This window comes from Oreochromis niloticus, linkage group LG16 (assembly GCF_001858045.2).
Source record: "Oreochromis niloticus isolate F11D_XX linkage group LG16, O_niloticus_UMD_NMBU, whole genome shotgun sequence".
NCBI lineage: Eukaryota > Metazoa > Chordata > Actinopteri > Cichliformes > Cichlidae > Oreochromis > Oreochromis niloticus.
The window spans coordinates 15,063,065-15,084,262 of NC_031987.2; the positions used below are offsets into that span (position 1 = coordinate 15,063,065).

General features: G+C 40.4%; 2 protein-coding genes across 9 annotated transcripts in view; both read left to right on the plus strand.

Annotated features, from left to right (window-relative positions):
* Positions 1–1,580: 1,580 nt before the first annotated feature.
* Positions 1,581–3,598, plus strand: dap1b (death associated protein 1b). Of its 2 annotated transcripts, none has more exons than XM_003447336.3 (4): positions 1,581–1,745; positions 2,661–2,757; positions 2,899–2,962; positions 3,078–3,598. In XM_003447336.3, exons 1-4 carry the CDS (start codon positions 1,682–1,684, stop codon positions 3,192–3,194), a joined length of 342 nt encoding a protein of 113 aa, XP_003447384.1. In that variant the 5' UTR covers positions 1,581–1,681; the 3' UTR covers positions 3,195–3,598. The 2 variants fall into 2 exon arrangements, with proteins under 2 accessions (XP_003447384.1, XP_005453048.1); XM_005452991.4 differs by having other exon boundaries at positions 1,590–1,745; positions 2,896–2,962.
* A 3,709-nt stretch (positions 3,599–7,307) lies between these two features.
* tanc1b (tetratricopeptide repeat, ankyrin repeat and coiled-coil containing 1b) overlaps positions 7,308–21,198 on the plus strand; it is a 119,624-nt gene continuing 105,733 nt past the window's right edge. For 3 of the 7 annotated variants that reach the window (XM_019352506.2, XM_005452989.4, XM_019352507.2), the window contains exons 1-2: positions 7,311–7,483; positions 18,957–19,050. In XM_019352506.2, coding sequence (XP_019208051.1) covers positions 18,990–19,050 — 61 coding nt within the window. In that variant the 5' untranslated portion in view covers positions 7,311–7,483; positions 18,957–18,989. Of the gene's footprint in view, positions 7,484–18,956; positions 19,051–21,198 lie in introns of all 7 variants that reach the window. The other 4 variants (XM_019352505.2, XM_025904011.1, XM_019352504.2 and 1 more) reach the window with 3 other exon arrangements.

Consider the following 21,198-nt stretch of genomic DNA (forward strand, 5'->3'; position numbering starts at 1 on the left):
GGATGAGGAAGAATTATGTGTTTCCAGTTGTGCCTGTGAGGTTTTTTTGGTTTATTTTTTTGCATTAAGACTTTATTTTAAGCACCAATAAACCACTTTGAGCACAAACAAGAAAAAAAATACTGTCAAGAAAGGAAGAAAAAGCCAGACCCGACCAAACGCGCAGCCACCGTTCTAATTAAACTAAAACTAAAGAAGATTCAAGTTAAAATACAATAAACTGCAGCTTGCCAACTGCACAAACAGGAAAAGGAAACTAAGCACATCAGCAGCTTTTCCTTCTTCTGGAGCCTTTTGGCACGCAGAATAAAGGTAGGAGTTAAGAAACAAAACAACAGCTATAAATATAACTTACATTTACCAACACAGCAGCAACCTTTGTTATATTTAGATGGCAAAAAATAAAACATGCAGCAGAACTGCAATAAACAGTCTCATTGTAATTGGTAAGAAAAATATGTTAGGGCACCCTTTTCTATGCACAAAATATAAGCAAGAAAATATACAAAAACTGAAAAATAATGAAGTCTCGAACTTTTCTTTTTCTTTCAGAACAAAACAAAGCTGGTCCACCTTAAGGCCCACGCGTTTCAAGCAGCTTGGCACTGTGCTGCACATTACCAACATTTCAGTTAAATTAACACAAGCCAGCTGACAGTTAGCCTGCAGCTTGTGCATACCCGGGAAGGCAACAACACACGCATTTTTCAGCATTAATGCCCCCATAGTTCATGCATATGCAAGCTGTGAAGCCTCAAACCTGTATATTCAAGGAAACTGCTGTACACGCACAGAACTTAGCAAAGTCACAGATTGGAAGAACCTGGCATTAAAGGCACAGATCATTCAGGTTATGGGTAGACTGAAATGTATTACCTGTAACCTGTGACGTCTATCACAGCAGACATTACAATGGACAATGGCTCAGCTCAATAATCTGTGCAGGTATCTATGTGCTCTAACATGTGTATTTAATGTCCATTCAGGTATACTTCCCAGTGTGTTTTCTGTCACTTTTCTGCTTGTAGGGATGACACAGCTTACCTGCAGTCAGTCTTACCTTCTCCATTAAACATAAAGAAACATTAGTGTGTCAACAATAAACTTTTAAGTCTCAACTCCCCTCCACAACTGAAATCAGTTAGATACACATGCAAAGATCTGACAGTCTTGTCTGTGCTTCAGCTTTAAACATGGTGGCACATAACTGTTTACTTTGGATCCTCATGCTGGATAAAAGAGTCTAACGTGATGAAAAAATATCTGCCTTAAAAGTGACACAGTGTTATTTTCTTCTTCATTGAAAATATTCGTGCAATCGAAAACTTCCTCTGGGGGGTTGTGTCTGTGGGCTGTCATACTTGGAAATAGTTTAAGCGTAGTTAAAACTCGATTTGTTGCCAATCTTGGAGTTTTGTGAAAAGATTTTCAAAATAAGATCAAGTAACAGTAACATAAATCAGCTGCAGCTAAATCGTGCTGCAAACCGCAAACAGTTAGTGTACAGTTTCATTTTCTCGGTAAACTGTCAGCGGGTAGAGAAAAAGAAAACAAAGAGGCGTTTCGCTGGCCGCAAACTTCCTGTAGCCTCGCGGGACGTCATCTCTGTTGTAGAGAATAAAAACAGCGGAGTGGGCGTCGAGGACAGTTTGGTGCTTTCACTGCGCAAAGTTTTCAAAAAATGGTGCAACAACTCCCCAAAGCGAAGGAGGCTCCTCAGCTGAAAGCTGGACACCCTCCGGCAGGTAAGCCGTGTCTCTCTGATAGCTGCCTGCTCTTTTATTTATTTATCTTTTAAAACTTTATTAAAGCTTGAGAGTTGTTGTTGTTTTTCCATTCCTCGACCCAGTTACAGAGTCGTTCAGAGCGAGTCGACCCCACTGCAGGTTTTTTACCAAAGTAACGTAACTTTTGCCGTTAATTTGACACGCAGTATGCAAAAGTGCGATAGCTGGAGCTGACTGGCTGCTGTGGCATTGGAGTACTAAAGTGCAAGAAGCGTCATCGGCATGCTTTTGTTTGAAGGGAGGCCTGTTAGGTGCACCGTGCACTGCTTTTCGTGCAAAGCTGCGGAACAATAGTTAACTTTGCATTAACAGCTGCAGCTTGAAGCGGTGTCACTCATCTGTTTACTAAGAAGATCTGACAAGCAAAATATTGTGATACTCGTGATACTTTCGTTTGTACGAACTTTTGCACCATTATCATATATGTATTTTTATTTTATTTTTTTGGACGCCATGTTTAAATTTTGAATCAATAATGTCAGGTCTCAAAGTTAAACATGGTATTTGACATTTTGATGTCCACAAAAAAGTGTGATTTGTGCAGTTTCTGGCACATTAATTTTATTTCATTATTATGTTGGACAGGCTGCAGAAACTATCATGTGTCCAGGTTTTAAGAAAGTACAGAATGTTTGATAGTTTTTAGAACTATAGGTCACCTCTGTGCACAATGAGCGGACAGGGAAGTGACTACAGGGTTTTGAATGAATGCTAGTGTTCATAAGCTTGAACTGCAAGTGCACAAGGTGGGAGAAAAAAGTTGAAAACCTTTGTGGTTTTCACTTTCCACTCCTCTAAGTTGCATGAAATGCGCTGTAAAACACTGCTTTGACACAGATTGTTTTTTGTTTCTTTCCTCTTTTGCATCACTAGTAAAGGCCGGGGGTAAACGGGTGGCCAAGAAAGGCATGGAAGAGAATCCCACCCATGCAACTCCAGAAAAGGACACCAAGAAGTCTGATAAAATCAGGTATGCTCACACTGTGCAGTAAATGTGCTTGAGCTGAAAACAAATTTAACAAATAAGAATGCCCAGCAGGATTTCCATCATATAGGTCACTAACTTTGCTTTAAAGCTGAGTATAACTCTGTTTTAAAACCTGTGCAGCAGGTCCCTTGCCACCCCCAACAGGATGCAACAAGTTGGCATACTTCTAACAGGAACCCTTGACAAGGTAAACAAAGCGTTAACTCTTAAAAAAGCCAGTTAATTCCTTTCCGAGCCAACTGGGTTATTTGCAGTGCTTCAAAGTATTGTGGATAATAAACCTCCTTCCTGATGTTTTGCAGCTGAGCCACGACTTCCCAGAAACACCTGTGAGCGTGAGGCACAGTAAGGTGCGCCCCGCGGTGGAGAAGTTGCACTCCCCTCGGGTCGTTTTCATCCAGCAGCCGAGGAAGTATTGAACTTCTTCGGGCGTGCCCTAGAGGGAACCATGTTTAGTCAGCCGTTAAACACCAATGTGAAGTGTTAGGCACGTGAGGAGACTGAGACTGACAGGTTGCCTGTAAAGTGTTGATAGAGTGAAAGCTTTCAAGCTTTGTTTACTTAGAAGGAAGAAAAAAAAAAAGCTCTTTGGGGCCATGCTTGTATGTGAATACTATAAACCAGCACTTAATGCATCTTTTCTGGCATTATAGTAGAATTCTATATTTGTATTTGTCATCTGATTGGAAAACAAAACCATTTGGTGGGTATGAGTATGTTTGAAGGGAGGGGTTAAGTTACTGAGGGAAGTATATGGGGGTGCTTTTAAGGGGAATCTTCACTTTGTATTGCATGGCAATTGTATTAGATTTATTAAAAAAAAGGGGACTGCAAGCCATCACTGTGTTATGTCTCTGTTTATTTCTTGGAACTGTTTTCTGTTCATACACTCTAAAATGGCCACAAGGGGGCAGCAAATGGCCATTTGTAACTTTAATAAACCAGACTGTGGTCATGGATGAAGTCAATCTCTAAGATGCGTGCATCTATGCAATATATATGCTTATTTATAATTATTTACTTACTTTTTACTTATAATATATGCTTACTTTTATCCATCTGGCCTCTTTCATGTAGTGACTGAACCTTGATATCGTAATGTTCCAGCAAGTCCACCCTCTATGTAGCCAAACTATTTTAATTATCCCAATATGTGTGTGCAGTGAGTCATAGTTAAACAGTGAGATGGATGAAAGGAAAAAGAAAACTCTTCCATAAAAGCTCGCTTGGTCTTGTAGGATTCACGGAGCTGATCTTTGCTTTAGAACGTTTTGCCCCCAATTCCATTCAGAGCCTGTCCATAATCTATATCTTGACCATTTTTCTTTCTTTTAATATGTTGGATAAATTGCAGAAACCAGAAAAACCTCCACGTGTCTGGAAAGTGAAAGTCAAAAGGGATTGCAGAAGTGTTATTGTTTTTAGTGTCAAGGCTGTGCTACAGGTCACCTCTGTGCAAGATGAACCAGACAGGTGCTGTGACTACTGAGTTTTAATCATTTTCAGGGATGCCTCTTGAATGCAGGCTAGTAAACTCAAACTGCAGGTGCCATGTTACACAAGGTAGATGGAGAGAAAGAGAAAGCTGAAGAAAACAAACTAATCTGCTTTCCACTTTCTGCTCCTCAGGATGAGCTGCAAGAGACAGATGGTCAAACAGGAGTTTGAAACAGATTGGATAAAATAAAAACTGTAAAGAAATCTCTCTCAGCCAGAGTACTGCATGCTGAGCACACACAAGAATGACAGAAATTTGTGTGGATTCATGTCAGAAAACCAAAATGACTTAATTGATGTATTTGTTGCTAGATATTTTCAGTTCCATGCAGGTTTATTTCTATAGTGCAAAATCACAAAAGTCACCTGGTGCTTTGTCCTCTAAGGCAAAATCCTTACAATGTTCTGGAGTAAACGGCAATCAAGTGACCCACTTTGTGACGGTGGGAAGGAAAAAATCCCTTTAAACAGGAAGAAACCTCCAGCAGAACCAGGCCCATGGAGGGGCAGCCATCTGCCGTGACTGGTTGGAGGGTGACGGGACAAAACGCAGTCTAGCGGGGGGAGAAGACAACATTTGAATGACATGCTGCAGTGGTGTTTAAACACAGGGGGAGTGCAACGAGATGAGTGGAGAAGAAATGCTCAGTGCATCAGATGAAGTCTGAGTCTATTTTTCAGGTCTTATTGGAATCTGCACATTACAGCAGTTTCCAAGGGAATCGTGAACTCATAACCACTGAAGACTTTCACTCATTCAGTTGCTGAACCAGTTTCACCCGAGAGCATCAACAACAACAACAAAAAACAAACTCGGAAAATAGGTGTTTTATCTTTCTTTTTTTACTGGAAGAAATATGAGTGCCACTGTCCATGTTCCTTCACAAAATATATCATCATAACTGCAGGATAATAATACACACAAAGTATTTTTTAGTGCAAAATGCAGGAAATATCACAATGTAAAGATTTTTTATGTAAGACTCCGTTTTCCACCAAAACTAAGATTTCTGATTATGCCTTTTTCACAGCAGACTCTTGTCACCTCAGCACAATGTAGAACAATCATCATCATATCGCTTTATATTCTTGCTGTTAACGATAAAGAATTGGAGTTAAAAAAAAAAAACTTTTGCAAGATTACACTGACATTAAGATTTTCCCTCAGAACAAGCTGCATAAACCAATGTTACCTCATGAGGTCACCATAGACTAAGGTGCACTACGAACTTCATTTGCCGCACCGAACTGAATCAAACCATGTGGAAAACCCTACTCCGGATCTAATTGCAATGATCCAGTAACCTAATTTGACACATGTGCTGTAGTTCATGAAATACTTTATATTTATTACTATATGTAAAACTAGCATTTCGATCAAGCTGTAACATTAAAATGTTAAAGTCAACAGGTTTATGGTCAAACTATGATTCAGCAGTATGCACAAAGCTAATGAGCAACATCCTGCTTTCAGCAGCCACTAATACAGACCTAAACCAATTAGACTTCATTTACATAAAAGCTCTGACTCATCTTTCAACTTCCCTCCTTCTAATGCACATCGTCGAGGAGGAAATTACACAGCCTACTTGCTAAGTTTGCAAACAGTGAGACAACTGGCAATTTAATGTATTTAGCTATCAGTTGACTATGAAAGTTTGGAGATTTTAAATTGCCTACATGTGCCCAGAGTGAAGATTGTTGCTGAAAAAGGATGACCAGAAAGCATTAATGCAAAGCAGTGTGTTGGTGCAGCAGCCAGTCCATCTGGTGCCATGTTACTCTTTATGTTCTTGGAAGGATTAATGAGGCCATGCATATATTTTACAGACAGTTTAATGTTCACATGTAAAATCGACATCTGCAAAGTAGCACATAGCTGCAATCAGTTATCAGTGCAGAGTAAAACTCAATTTAGGATCTGAAACAAGTAAGTATGTTAATATAGTAATATATATATTAGTATATAAAATTGTCAGAAACTGTTAAAGACTGTATACAACATAGACCAAAGCATCCTATTATTGCTTTTCTTCCAATTATATGAAAAAGAAAAGACCACCCTGAAGATGTCTAAAGCGTAGCTTGTAAGAATACAATAGCTATACACAGTAACAGTGATTGAGCAAAATGTTGTGGACAGCGAGGCAAGCTTCAGCTGATATTCACTGGACACTTTTGGCTTGATTGCAGCATTTTAGGTTCTGCAACTTTTGGTCCACCTAAATAAATAATGGATTCTTCAATATTCTACAACAGATTTATTCCTGGCAATGTGGAAAGAGCTTCGGCAGATTTTGGAACACAAATACCTTTGTATGGAAAACTAATCTCAGTCCAAGGTCCATTCGCTACCCTCTCTATGTTTCCAACTTCATCACACGATTTAATTTCACTTAAGCACCTTAAAGTTTCATTTTCAGTTCTCTTCTTTCTACATATTCCCAGAAGGCTTCTGGAAGAAAACACAGACAGCTGATTCACTTCCTCTGGATTCACCTCCCATCCAAGACTGCAAGTTTCTCCAACCAATCATTAAACTGAGCTCGGGCCTCAGTGTTAGGCAGTGGTGCTAATTTTGGCATTGTGCAACTGTACTCTTTATAAGGATGGGAAAAACCTGCATCCAGCTGACTAAGAAGGTGCTTTTAAGACTTTTAAGACAAAGTTAGAGAGGCAGAAGATGGTTTGGGCATGTGCAGAGGAGGGATGGTGGATATAGTAGACAAAGGATATTGAAGATAGAGCTGCTTGGCAGGAGGAGCGTGTATCTAGAGAAAGAGGATATGCAAAAGTTTGGTGTGACAGAAGAGGACCCAATTGATAGGGTGAGATGGAGGCATATGATCCGCTGTGGCGACCTCTGAAGGGAGCATCCAGAAAAAGAAAAATTTGAAGTTTTAGAGAATTTCACACTCCTTAAACTAAATGCTTGCAGCTTGTATCTCTAGCATCCTGTCATGTCCATGAGGCATGCACACAGCATGAGAGCAGAAGAAAAGAAGCGGAGGAGGAGGGAGGAGGAAGGAGGGGTAGATCTGGTTTGTTCTCCGCTGCTGATCCTTCCCACAGATGACCTCATGCGAGAGAAGGAGGAGTCCGACGTCCCGTAGCCTACCTTGGTGGAGCAAGTGGGGACTGAACTCGTGTGGAGATACGCTCAGAGTGCTGGTGAAACTTTTAGGACTTTAATATCCATGACATTTATCAGGTAAGATTTAAAGCGTATTCACAGATCGTTTGTGTGGTCGTTGTTGTTGTTAGTTTGTTCACCAGTTGGGAGAAGTAGTGTTAAAGCGTGAGAGTTTTAGTGGCAGTTTGTTGGGAGGAATGTCGGGACATGCCCATTGAGCAGTCTTCAAAACCAACGGGACTGACAGCAGTCATTGGGATTTTTATTTTCAGTTGCACACACACATCCAGCCTCTTTGTTCGAGTTGGTTTCTCTGCTGCTTTTACTTTACGTTACTGAGATGCTAAATTAGGTCAACTTTAAGGGAAGTTGTTCGGTTAGTGGGTTAAAAAAATCGCTTTTTTTTTTAGCAGGTAAAGTTTCCATTCATTTGGATGTTAAAATCAAAGGAAGCAACTTTAAAGTAACTGAAGTAACTTTAATCAAAGTAATTAAAAAGATTTGTTTCATAAACACGTCGAGGTGGCCATTTAATCGATTAGTCGATGGCAATAATTTTTAAAATGGCCTCATCTACAAAAACCTCTGCATTGCAAAATTCTGAGCACAGTTTTCAGTAAGTAGTAGTTGTTGTTTATTCCTGTTTTCGTGTGAAGAGAATTATAGAAAGGTAGGAAAAGCATCACTTTCCAGGCAGGTTTTATCATGTCTAAGCATTTTAAACTTTTCTGGTGTCATTCTAAGGCTTTGAATGAAATACAGTATGAGTCAGGGATGGGATGGCCTTGGTCCACACCACATGGTGTGTTCAGTTGATATATGGGTGGATCCCTGGTATAATAATCCTTAAAGTCAGTCATGCAAATATATAAGGAATGGGAAACTAGATGTAAGGACTGCAGAATTAATGGGATACAGCAGATAAAATTCATCCACTGGGGAAAATCATCCAACTGCCCATATGTGTGTCAGAATAACTGGGAAAAACTCATTTCAGAGTTGGACTATTCATTGAAGGTGAAGAAAGACCATTGCAGAGTTTCTGTATAGTCGATAAAATGTGAAATGAAAATAAATATTTGGAATTTAAGATTTAATTGGTGCAGATTCGCATGCTACACAGTATTGAAGTGACCTAAATTACTTAATCACCAGTAATCCGATAAGAAGTGAGGTGAGGGTAGCTATGGACCAGATGTGGCCATCGGTGTGTTGTGTAAAGACTGTGAGCAATAAAATACAGCGCATCATCTTATGCACAGTCAACGTTATTTTCCCCTTTTAGAGGAAAAGGCTCATGGGCATTAAAAAAAGATGGAGGGAGGAGGAACACTTGAATTCAGGGTTCTATTCATAGAGATTTCCAGTGATAAGATCAACTCATATCACTGTTCAGTGGATTGTGTTTATTTTTTAGACTGCATGTCTGAAAGTTTCATATAGTGGTTAGTGTCTGTTATCAGCTTGCTCGGGAAGAACGGTGATAATTGTATTGTCCTGCTTATTAGGACACAGATGATTCCAGAAAGGTCATTACTTTTCTTATGACTGTGTGGTCTTGTTTGATGCTAATGCTCTGTATTTTCTGATTGGATGTGGTGGTTTTGAAAGCAAAACCAAATCCAGATATAGCTGTAGGCCTAAGGCTAAAGGACTGTAATCTTTTCCACCCACATAAATTGAGTCATTGAAGTTTGACCACTGGCTGGATATGAGTTCTGCTGCTTTCAGCATATTTCCAGTGGAGGAATCCTCCTGTAACTAAGCCAGGTGCTTTGAAAATCAAAGTTCCAGTTTTTGTTTTCACCTCCTCGGAAATTGCTTGTAAATGTCAGGATGAAGCTTTGATCGTCGATCGCATGTGAAGTCATAGATTCAACATGCTCTCTGATCACTGTCTCCGATAAAATCTTCATAACCTTAAAGCCTTCAGGCATTCAGCCTTGAAAGAAGCTGCCACAACATTTGCTATTTCCTCCACTCAGCTGCTTGTTTCATTTTAGCTCTGAGGGCACTTTGCCTCTCTAGTGTTGATTTTTCCCCCCCCCCATTTCAGACTCAACAGGTGGGACAGGCTTTGCTGCTGACAATCATGCTGATGGTCAGTTAACGGGAATATGCTCTGTATTAACTTTCCAACATAATTTCAGGCAATTTTACGCTGATTATGAAACCATTAGAGAGGATTTGCATGCCTCTGTGCCAAGGCTAGAACTACCCCAATTGTCTGTTATGAGGTGTTTGAATTGCAGGGCAGTCATCTTATTGAAAGTCCCTCAAGAGTTTGCTTCCCACTCTCTGCAGAGCCTGGTTCCCATGGTCCTCAGCCAGTTGGCTTATAACAGATGCTGGCATCAGAGTCGTATTGTTATGGCTGAGGAGGGAAGGTTACTGGAGCCAGTGACCTGACAGACAGCACACACTGAGCTGGTGCTGATAATAAGGATAATGGTTTTGTCCTATTGAAAGGACCCAGTCCATGGTTCCAACAGGAAAGCCAGATTTTTAGCGGCTTGTAGGGTTCAGGACTCCGTATGTGAGCCTACCGGATGGGTTCTGAAAGCCTTGGTGTAAAAATCTGGTGTGAGTAAGGGTAACCAAGTCTTACTGCACAGTAGCTTGTGTGTAGCCTTACGGGAGTGCAGTATTTTGTAACTACATTAGCAAAAAGTTTGAGAGTGCTACTGTGTTACATACAACTCTCCATGAAACTCCATCCGTTGTCATGATTAATTGCAACATATTATCTCTTTAGCTCTTCCCTCACATGATTTACTTGCATGCTACCAAAACCTTCTGAAATGTGATTGCACAGATTTACTATCAGTGCAAATCAGAATGTTTCCTGTAGCGATAATCTTGTGTCTTGCTTTCAGAATCAGCATCTTCATATGCAGATATCTGATTTTAGAGATTACTTTATCCCTAACCTGTTAAACATACTTGTCTGTTTTGGTTTGGTGTGTTAAGACGTGCCAAAGCTGTCACTCAAACTGCTGGACAGCTTCCAGTCGGCTTGTTTGCAGTTGCAAAGCGAAGGCCAATTGCAGGATTTTGTGACAGTAGCCATATGATTTTCATCTACGTTTGGAAAGCTTAACGACGGTTTGTGTCTGATGAATGTGGAAACTTTCAAGGAAGGAATCCCCTCTGCATTATATATCAAGAGGAAGATTATGACGCGCATTGTGTGTGGAATTTACAGAAAACACATGCGAGACACTTTTGCATCTCAAAGCCATTAAAGTGGTTTTAGGGCATGTTGTGACATAATGACATAAAGCAGAAACGGTTACCCCCTTGAGCTCTTGGAACCTGAACAAAGCACAAATTGTTACAGGCTGTTATGGAGTTTCGTGCCACCCTGTGGGGTAAACGCTCTGTTGAAGTTATCATAAGAACCTGCAAGAGTATTATACCAGCCTATTTTGTGTTTACTCCTTAAAAGATGTGCATGTGTCATAGACACAACATAACATCACCATCAGGAAATATTCTGTCGCGTTCTCACTGCTGGGACAACAGATTATGTACACACCTTTTGGCAAAGTGGCAAAGCTGTGTAATTGCATTAGCTCAAGTTTCATAAAGGGTATGGCAGCTTGTGTATCAAATTACTTTCCTTACCATTTAATTGCCACATTTCCCCTCGGGTCATCTAATAAAACACTGCAGAATCACAGCCATTTATTTGGAGTTTGTCTTGTATTTCAGTAATGCTGTTGACATTTGCAGAATTTAATAGCCATAAAAAATGCCCAGCGTTTCCTGCAGTATAGGTTGAAAGTCCAGGTGTGAGAGTGAGTATAGTGTGTATGTTTTCCCATATCTGAGCATGTGGTTAGGCTGTGTGTGTCTAAATCACGTGATTGTTTGGAGGTGCTTCTTAGTACCAGCTGTTACTGATTTACATTTTTCAAGCTATTTTGAAAACCCCAGAGATGCTGTGATAAAGAGAGAGAGGGTCATATATATATATAAACCAAAAGAACATGTGTAAAAACAGCACAACACACTATTTGGAGTATTCACTTTATTTGTATTTCAAATGAATTTGATGATTATTTAGTTGACACTAGTTTAGAGTCTGTGGGAGGAATGTGCGATGACCTGTGTGCAATATCTCCTTTGCATGTGTGACTGGTGTCTGCAAATTGCACATAGTTGTGTGAGTTGTACTGTCATCTGTGTGCGGCTTGTTGCTCTCCTTCATTGTAGAGTGGGCTGGACTAGTCTGCAGCAAGCACCCGTGAAGGTTGCTGTAGACGAAGAAAGCAGGCAAAGCCAAACTCGATGGTTTGTTAACAGTTTTACTGTGGCCATATGTCGCCATTGTGGAACGTGTGCCGTTTTCCACTTGCTTTTATGTTCTTCTGGTCTACATAAATACATTGGTTATGTTTGGAAGTATGGAAGTGTTTGGGTTCCCACAAACCGATGAGCCAGTCGTCAACAAAGAGCTGCTGTGTGCAAATGTTTTGTACCCAGACCAATTGTATTCCTGTCATAACAAGGACTTAGGAAAACAAATCTTATTTGGATCAGTGAGATGTCAGCGTTTACCCGTCTTTGCTAAAACGCACAACGGAAAAACCTCGTCATGTTGGAGCCATAAAGCCAACTTACTGAATGGTAACCTGTCTCAAGTATGTGTGAAAAGTGTTTATTGATATTTGTTTGTTCATTATTACTTTTATGTGAAAAATGAATGGAAATACAAAAGTACAAACACAGTGGTGAAGATCTATCATTTGTAATGCTTTTTTTTTTTGGTGCACTGGCGCCTTGCTATAATTCTTTATGTGACTCACTGATTGATAAAACCTTAATAGAGATGTGTTGCGTGGACTTCCTGTAGACTTTGCACACTGCTTGTTAATGTTTTACTCTTACTCAAATACCAGTCTCTCACAGAAGTGAATACCAAACTTAGTCTGAGTAGCAACGATTTGGCTTTATTTATTTTTACTGCAGATTTTTATTTCCACTTGACTGCTGCAGCAATTTAGTATCAGAGTGATAAGAGAGTTTAGTCATAATTGATAACAAGACATGAGGATGGAAATTGACGCAACATTGTTACTTAGTGTGGAGTTACATCGGAGGTGGTTTAATCTTGCCAGCTCATTCATAAATTCATAGTACCTAGTGATCTGTTTATCTAAATTAGTGCTGTTTTATGCAAATTCACTGCACGGTCTTGCCTTATTCTGACATTCCCACGCCAGGTTTAGTTTCCAGACCCCGAAATGTAACTCTATATTCAGAGTACTCACTAGCCCATTAAACATGCCTTAACGCTTCTAGATCAATGGTTCATGGATAAAACCAAATAGGTTTACTCATTTTCACTGCTGACACAGGGATTAGGGGTATAACCGAACACAAAAGGCACTGTTTTTACTCTATTCTTACTAACTGTCCTACTTATTGACTGATGCTAAAGTCAGTTAAACACTGATTATTGGCATTATATAATCTCAGGTGATAGACAAAAGGACAAAAGGGGGTAAAACACGCTCTTGAGTTTGAAGCCTAGAATGCACCTGGACTTTCTGTTAATGAATGGTTGCTTCAGCTGCTGTAATAGATCAAGTTTTGCTTCTGCTAGTTTTTTTTTTTTTTGCCTGTTGGGAATTAATTTCTTCTATTTTGAAGCTTCCCATGCCAGTCTTACAAGTAGATCAGATTTGTTATCTTTTTAAGTTTTGCACTAAGCCATTTGGCTCGTCATCCTCAATAAGAACCGAGCTTATTTTGCCCCGAGCTCGAACCGTGGATTTGCCACAGCCTTTGATGAAATGATGATTTTCTACTGGCTCAAAGTAAACAAACAAAGGAGTACTGACCTTTTTTCTCATCGTTCAGTTTTGAAACGTTTTCCCATGATATTTGTTAAATTTGCTCAAATGATCAAGCCACATGATATTACTTACAAGCCATGTAGTAGTTGATGTGATGGTATTACTTTGCCCTATTATTATTATTAGAAATGTAGTCCTTGATTTCCTGTAGAAATGCATGTTGCCGAGTTCTTCAAAGGCTTCTTTGTGTTCTGGGAAAGTTTATGCATCGGAAAGATGATACTATAAACCACTGCTTTTTCTGATGCTTAAAGGCATTTCTTGACTACAGAAACTTGAACATTAGCTCTGATAACAGGAACATGAGAGCATTTAAGTCCATTTCAGCTACAGAGAGGTAGCAGGTTTGATTTCTAGTCCATTTCTTTGACACTGCTGTATCCTTAAGGCTGCTGCAACTTGTACACATGATTCATTCAGACTATGTAGACCTTTGAATCAAATGGTCACCAGAGTGCACTCGTTGGTTTTGCTTCTGCTCTTTCTTTTCTCACATAACTTGTTTGGCACAAATGATGTCGCCTCTTTGGGTTTCTCATTATTTTTGAATACTCATTTGTCATGCTGGCTTTCAGAGTACCAAGATGCATACATGCATACTGATTTGTTGACATTTGTAAGTTGTTTGATACCACATGCCCATTACAGAGACATAACTTTGATTAGCTTAGAATAGTTTTTGTGTAAAGCAGTGTGATGCGGTGACTTTTACAGATAGAAAAGTAGACGATAACCTAAAAAGTAGACCACTTTTGGGGCTGAAAGGTGGCACCAATACAGGAGTGTCCTAAACTGTAGTTCCTTGAATATCCACTTGAGCCTGGGTCCAATAGTGAGGCAGTTGCTATAGATGTCCTGGTGAAAATGTTCAACCTTAGAACAGTAAGCATTTTTTTGAAACTTTAACTTTTTAAATCTATTTAGTGGTTTACTACTAAAAGCTGTCAAAGGGGTGACTTTTTCTTTAAATAACTCAGCTATTATAATGACAGTAATCCTTAATCCATGGCAGTTTTGGCCCTACTTGTCTGCTAGACACCATTTATGCTATTTCGAGTCGCTGAACTAGATGGTTTTGACCATGTATTTGGTATCTTTTGGAGCATTTTTAATGCTATAATCTCACAAATTACATGTGCTCATTTATGCTTAATGGTACAGACCATCAGGCTAACAAGGCATGCTAGTATGTGCTTAGTACTCCATTTTCTTCTCCAAATATTATCACCTTTAGCTTAGAAAAACCTAGATGGCAGACCATATGATCACCTGTGTAATTGTTTTGTGGGTTAATCGCAATGTTTAAGTCGTCCATTAATATTTCAAGGTATTTCCCCCTAATTACAAGATGAAGGCCTGCTTCCTATAGGCTGGTGCAGGGAAAAGGCTGAGCAGGAAACACTTGAGTCAAACCGGTAGAGAAGTGCCATAAAAATATCTGTTCTTTTGTTATTTCTCTTCCACTTGCATTAGTGTGAATAACAACCTTTTGTTTACAGTGGCTGACACTCAGACTACGCTTTCCTCCCTACCTACTTCCAGCACTTCCTCTTTCAAAGGTTTGTTAGCTAACTTGCCCCATTGTTTATGGACCCTTGAACTCACAGGCCAGGCTAGGCCTGTTTCCTGCACCCAGCGAATGGACAGCAAATAAAAGAGATAATTATGGATTTCACACGAGAATTTTGAAGTCTCACTAGTTTGCTTCTAGGCTAGCTTGTTTGATAAACCAGCTTGAAGGTCAGCCCAGAGTGAGAATTTCCATGTTGCTATGACAACAGGGTGGAAAACTGAGAGCAGTCACTCATGTAGAATCAGTTGATGAAGAGAGCTGGCAGGGCATATCAACAGGAAAGAGATGAACGCATGGGGTGGAAAATAGCTGTTTGCTCCAATGCTGGAAGCTCATCTGAGCTTGAGGGTGCACTCTCTATTGTTTGCCACTTAATAAAGTGCAAAGCAGGCTAACTCACCAGCATCAGTGTTTGTTAAATGCTCCCCCACCAGATGTAATCAGGACAAACAATCCCCTTTCTGTTCTCTATATAGGCATCTTCTCAGATGACTATGGTATAGCGAGCTGGCCCCATTAACCACATGTCACGTCGGCATTGTGCAGGTGTGGATCTTTCCTGTTTCGTAACCTGTCTGGATTTGAACGGTGTCACATTGGGAATGACCTGGAAAACAAATATATGGATAACCCGAGGCTCCTTTTAACCCACCCAGGCTCCAATTTCTTTTTTTCTAAAAAGGAAGCTGCCTTGACATTATACCACAGATTGGAGTCAGTTTTATTTTTGCCTTGAGCTTTTACAGAGTAACAGACAGCTCTCATGTGAAGGTCTTCGTGCTGACATGTATGTCTGGTTAAAATGCTAGCAGTGGGAAAATCATGATGAGGTCTTTTGTGTGTATCCCTTTAGATGGTCTGTTGGAACTTTATGACAATTTGCCTCAAATAAACAAGAGAAGCAGCAAATTAACTGCTTTTTCACTGGGTAAATGTGAATATTTCACATTTACCAAGTGTGTTTCTGCAAAGACCCTCGAGCCTTGATGGGACTTGCACTGCTCTGTTTTAATTTTGAGAGGCCCCTAGTAAGGGGCCATGCTAATATACAAACACAGCTTTGTGCACTGGGATGGACCAGACCTTGAAGGCTTAAAGAGTATTGATTCCCATCGCTCTGCGTACCATGCGGTTCGTGCTCCTTCTCTGAGGGGACTGTCTTACAAATGTCAAAGTTATAGCCCTGCTATGCTGATCGAAATACTTCTGCTGTCGTGGGGATTAAGCTTTGATTTCATTAACCTTTTTCAGGATTCCCCACAACCACTGCCAATAAAAACAATGCAAGGCTTAGGCGGCATTAACACAAAATGTTGTTCGTGATTATCCAGAAGACTTAATGAAGACACTTAGTTTGTTATGAAAATCATCCTACTTTTTTGTTTGTCTGCTTTTAAGATTTTGATCTATCACAGTGTATTCACCGGTCACTTTAGTGGGTACATCCCATTAGTGCTAGGTTGGGCCTTCAGAGTAGGCTTAACTTTTCATGGCATAGTGATAGTAGAGCACAGTTGCTGCACATCCATGATGAGAATCTCCTGTTCCACCGCATCCTAAAGGTGCTCTATTGGATTGAACTCTGCTGTCTGTGGAGGCTATTTGAGTCCAGTGAACTCATTGTCATGTTCAAGAAAACATTTGGAGATAATTAGAGCTTTGTGACATGATGTGCTTTCCTGTTTGAAGCAGCCTTCAGAACATGGGCACAGTGTGGTCTTAAAGGGATGAGCATGGTCAGTAACAATATTCATTTACCCCCCTACTCCTAACCAGGGCCAACACCAACACCAACACCAGCAGCAGCCCGAGCTGTTGATACAAGGCGGGATGGATCCGCGCTTTCTTGTTGCCAAATTCTGACTCTACCATCTGAATGCTGCACTGGAAATTGAGACTAATCAGACAAGGCAATATTTTCACTCTCTTATGTTGTTGAATTCTTGTGAATATGTGTGAATTGTAGCCTCAGTTTCAGTGTTCTTAGCTGAACATTTGCTTTACGATGTGGACTTCTGCTGCTTCAGGGTTTGAAGTGTTGTGCAGAGCTATGCTCTTCTGCATAGCTTAGTTGTAAAGACTGGTTAGTTGAGTTACTGTTGCCTTCCTATTAGCTCAAAGCTTTTTGTCCCTTTCTCCTTTAACCTTCGACATCAGTAAGGCATTTTTCTCCCAGAGAACTGCTTCTTTGTTTTTTTTCAGTGTTTTTGTGGAAAAAATCCCAGTAGATGAGCAGTGTCTGAAATACTCACTCCACTCCATCTGGCACTGATATCATGTCACTTAAATCACCTTTCATCCAATGGTGCTCAGTTTGAACTTCCCAGTAAATATGGTCATCTTGACTGTATTTACAGTTTGTATCAGTTTCATGGCAGCAAGTCAATTCATCGAGTTCTTGCCTCATGATTGGACGATTACCTGCCCACATTTATCAATGAACATGTGAACTGGCCAGTGGGTGTAAATCTAATTGGCACCGATATCATTTTAAGGTTTTTCATTTTTGATGCTTTGGAGAGTTTAAACAAAGCAGTGTTTGTACTTTAGTTTACCAGATCTGGTTCCGTTACCACTTGTGGCTATTGCAACCTTGTGTCATAGTTGTGTTCTGTTGGCTAGAGTGTATCTATGCCAGTGTCTCGAATCACTCTCCATTACACTGCATGCAGCAATCTTTCTACGTTTTCCATTCCCGGAGCTAAAATGCTCATGGACTTTTAATAATGCTGTCATCATTGTGCTCTTGTTAACCTGTCATTACGACAGTGATGACACATGGTTGGCTTTCTTTCAAGTAATATGTACATTGTAACTCCGCACCTGATGCAAACAGCTGATAGACGCATAGCTCAGAATTAGGAATGATGAACTGTATATGATGCCTGAAGGGGTGAACCTCATTCTCTCACTGGGTGCTGACTTTGTGTGTGTGTGTTTGTGTGTGATGGGGGGGGTGGAAGGAATTTGTCATGTTGGCTTTTAGAGTTTTAAGAGGGCGTTTCTCATTTCCTTTGGGTTCACCTGCGTAGTGTTTATTGTTACTGTGGCGATGAGCAGCGAGCTCCCACACAGCAACTACCAACTGCTCTTAATTTTGCACTGTGATGTCATGAACTGCAATATTCTCTACCTCTACACATAAAAGCAGTGCGCACATGTCTTATACTGTGACAAATCAGGTGCATTTCTTGTTAAGGTTTGGTTTTGGGTATAAAAAGGTAAAGGATTTTAAAAAACAAAATAAAAAAAATGGTGTATACAGGGGGAAAGGGTGATTCAGAAGCCTCTTTCAATGAGCAGTAAGAGGACCTAGATTTGTGAAGCCTGGCCTCTGGGTTAAGAACTATGTTTTGTTTGCACATGGCATATCCTTATTTGGTTGAAACCATTCTTTTCTCTTCATTGGAAAGATTGCTCTGCTGCTATTAATACAGTACTGTAGGAGCCTGTAATGTGTTCAGAGGGATGGTAACCAAAAATCCCACACAATTAACTGTTCTAGGCAACGCTGTGTTATGAATGTTTTTACTGCTGTCCAGCTACGTAAAGACTATAAATAATCCCAAAGTAAGCAAGAACATCCAGGCCAGACCTTGAGTTCATGTTATACCGTTTAACTCTAAGGTTTCAAAATGAACACAGGGTTGGGAGGAACCATGGATATCAGTTGTAAACACCCAAGTGCAGCCCCGTAGCGTCGATTGCATGTGGAATTCAGGGCATTCGACCGACTGTTTTCCTGCATAACAAGATAACAGAACTTGTCCCTTTCTGTTTAAATATTAGAGCATTCTTTCCATGCTCCCCTCCACTGATGACCTGCAGGAGTGGGAGTACTGTGGGAACACTCCCGGGCGAGTGCCAGCTAAACAGATAGAAATGCAGATATACAGTACACTGTTTTGCCATTGCTGTGTTCCAAGCTTGAGGACACATTTGGCACATTTCTTGACTAAAAACAACAAAAAAGGCCTCGTGTGTTTAATCTGTTTTCTTATTTGCACGTGAATACAGAAAACGGCCTCTGTTTTGTTAGACTGACAATGGATGCATCTCAGTTATCCTGCTGTGACTGTGGGTTAATGAATATTTTTATTTGCTTTAACCCCAGGGGCTCTGCAGAAAGGATTCCAGGAATCTTGCCATGTTCAAGGCGGTGCTGAAGAAGAACAGAGATGGAGGCAAGGGGAGCAAGAAGGATTCAGGTATGTGTAAAATCTGGAAGAAAAACAGCTAGGATCCAGGAATCAGATACCCCAAACACCAAGACACTAAAGCTACATTCAGAGTTTATAAATTCATTCCTGACTAAGCTTTATGAAGTACCCTTCACAGATGGCCTTCTAGTTAAAGATTGAGAATGTGATAACCGAAGTGAGTTAAGTGAGCTGAAGAGAACAGAAGAGAAAGCTAAATCTTAAGTGTGCTCTTGGCAAATATACAAAACTGATGGTGGGAGAAAAAAAAATCACTTTTTCCATTTGACCTATAAAAAAAACAAACCAGTGCTTCATTTCTAGTTATCTGTAAACACTGTTGCCATAACTAGAATGGTACTTGAGGAAAAACTTAAGATGTACACTTGAACTATAAAGCTCTTCCTGTACTTGTCCTCTGTGCGGGGAGTTTTCCAGTTTTGGTAAAAGATGGTGTGGGGAAAAAATGACAGCTATATGATCTCACGCATTGTAGGTCACTGGTGACACAGCGCGCCATAGACGTAAATCATGCAGCCATTGCTACATCTCTAACTGTGAGATCAGAGCAGGATACCTTCTTTCTTTCTATCTTTGATTTGACTGGAGATGCAATGTGACCGTTGTGTCATAACAGATGTTTCACTTTGGAAGCTTGCATCGGGCCTTTCCAAAATGACTAATCATGAGTCAGTCTCACCAATACATTGTTTACTTGTACGTGCAATGGCCTTCTCCAAAGATGTGTCTTGAAATAGCAGGTTGACCATTTATGCTTATACTACACCTACCAGCCTAGACCTGCTTTAGCACCTGAGGGCTTGCCTCAGAAGTCTGGTTCAAACTGTCTACAGTGTGCACGGTAGATGTCTCATAGCTCCATCTATTGTGCTCTATCATCCTTTGTCTGATGGGATTGTTTCACTCAACAGCCGGTGGTAAAATAAAAGGGGAAACGGTGACTTTCTTTCCACAGACACACACACAATACTTCACCACATCACCTCGACTGCTTTCCAGTACATTAAGGGATTGAGATCCGAGCACTGCAGCCTTGTATACATTTTCCTTAATGAAGGTGTTGCAACCTGTCTAGCCTGTATGAATCACTCAGATAGTGTAGTTTTCTTGTTATTCCACACTTAAACACAGAAGTTACTAGGTGTGTGAGGACCAAGAGCCGCAGAGTTTTATGGCGGGATACAAGTCTTTATCCCCAGCCTCACTTTCCCAGTTGGAACCCATCCATCAAGCTGAAGTGGCTCTGCCTCCTTTTCTCATGCTGGGACAATAAAAGTCTTGCCACTCCTTTCTGTTGTTTAGGGCTCTTACGGATGAGAGGTCAGCTACAACTGTTACCTTTGCCCCACTGTTGTGCCTGCATGGGGCCTGTATATCTGTTATATATCTTTATTTTCTGGGCTTTAACAGTTTATTTATTTACTTGACCTCAATGAAATGTAGGTAATGTCATAAAAATTTGCTGTCAGATCATCCTTTTATAATCTTGTCCTTCCTGGGACTTAAAATGTAGTTAGTAATACATAAAACCTGATGATTGGATACACTACGCATTATGTAAATGAATTTTTTATTAGTCTTATAAGTCTGGGGTTTTTTCTGGCCCTCTAAGCGTCCTTAGAGGCTGGACTCTACAGACTTTCCTTTCTTCAGAAGATCCAGAAGGACAAAATGTCTGTAAAATCTGCTCAGCAGCATATAATGGAAATAAGCGGGAGGAACGACCTTGATAATCGTATAATTGCACGAGAGCTCAGCATATGTTGGTCATGACTTGGTGGCTATGGACTGGAGGCGACTTTAAAACAGTAAAGGAAACTTGGCCCCCATGCCAGATACCACTACAGTCATTAGCTCTCCTTTGGGATCTCCCCATTGCCAAGACCACAAAAACACACAGCTTGCTAATTTAGTCTCTCCATCTTGTGCTCCTCCTAGGTCCTTCCTCCTTCGTTTCCTCCTCCTTCCCACTTGCCTCTCCTGTAGTCAATCTGCAAGGAATCTGTTTGAAATTGACCATGTGAATCTCTTTTAAGTACTTTTTTTATGGTCTGCCATTCCATGAGTGGGCACTAGTTTGCTGTGGGTAGTTGCCTTTTGATGTTCTCATTTTCTGAGAGCTGGGTAATTGTAGCA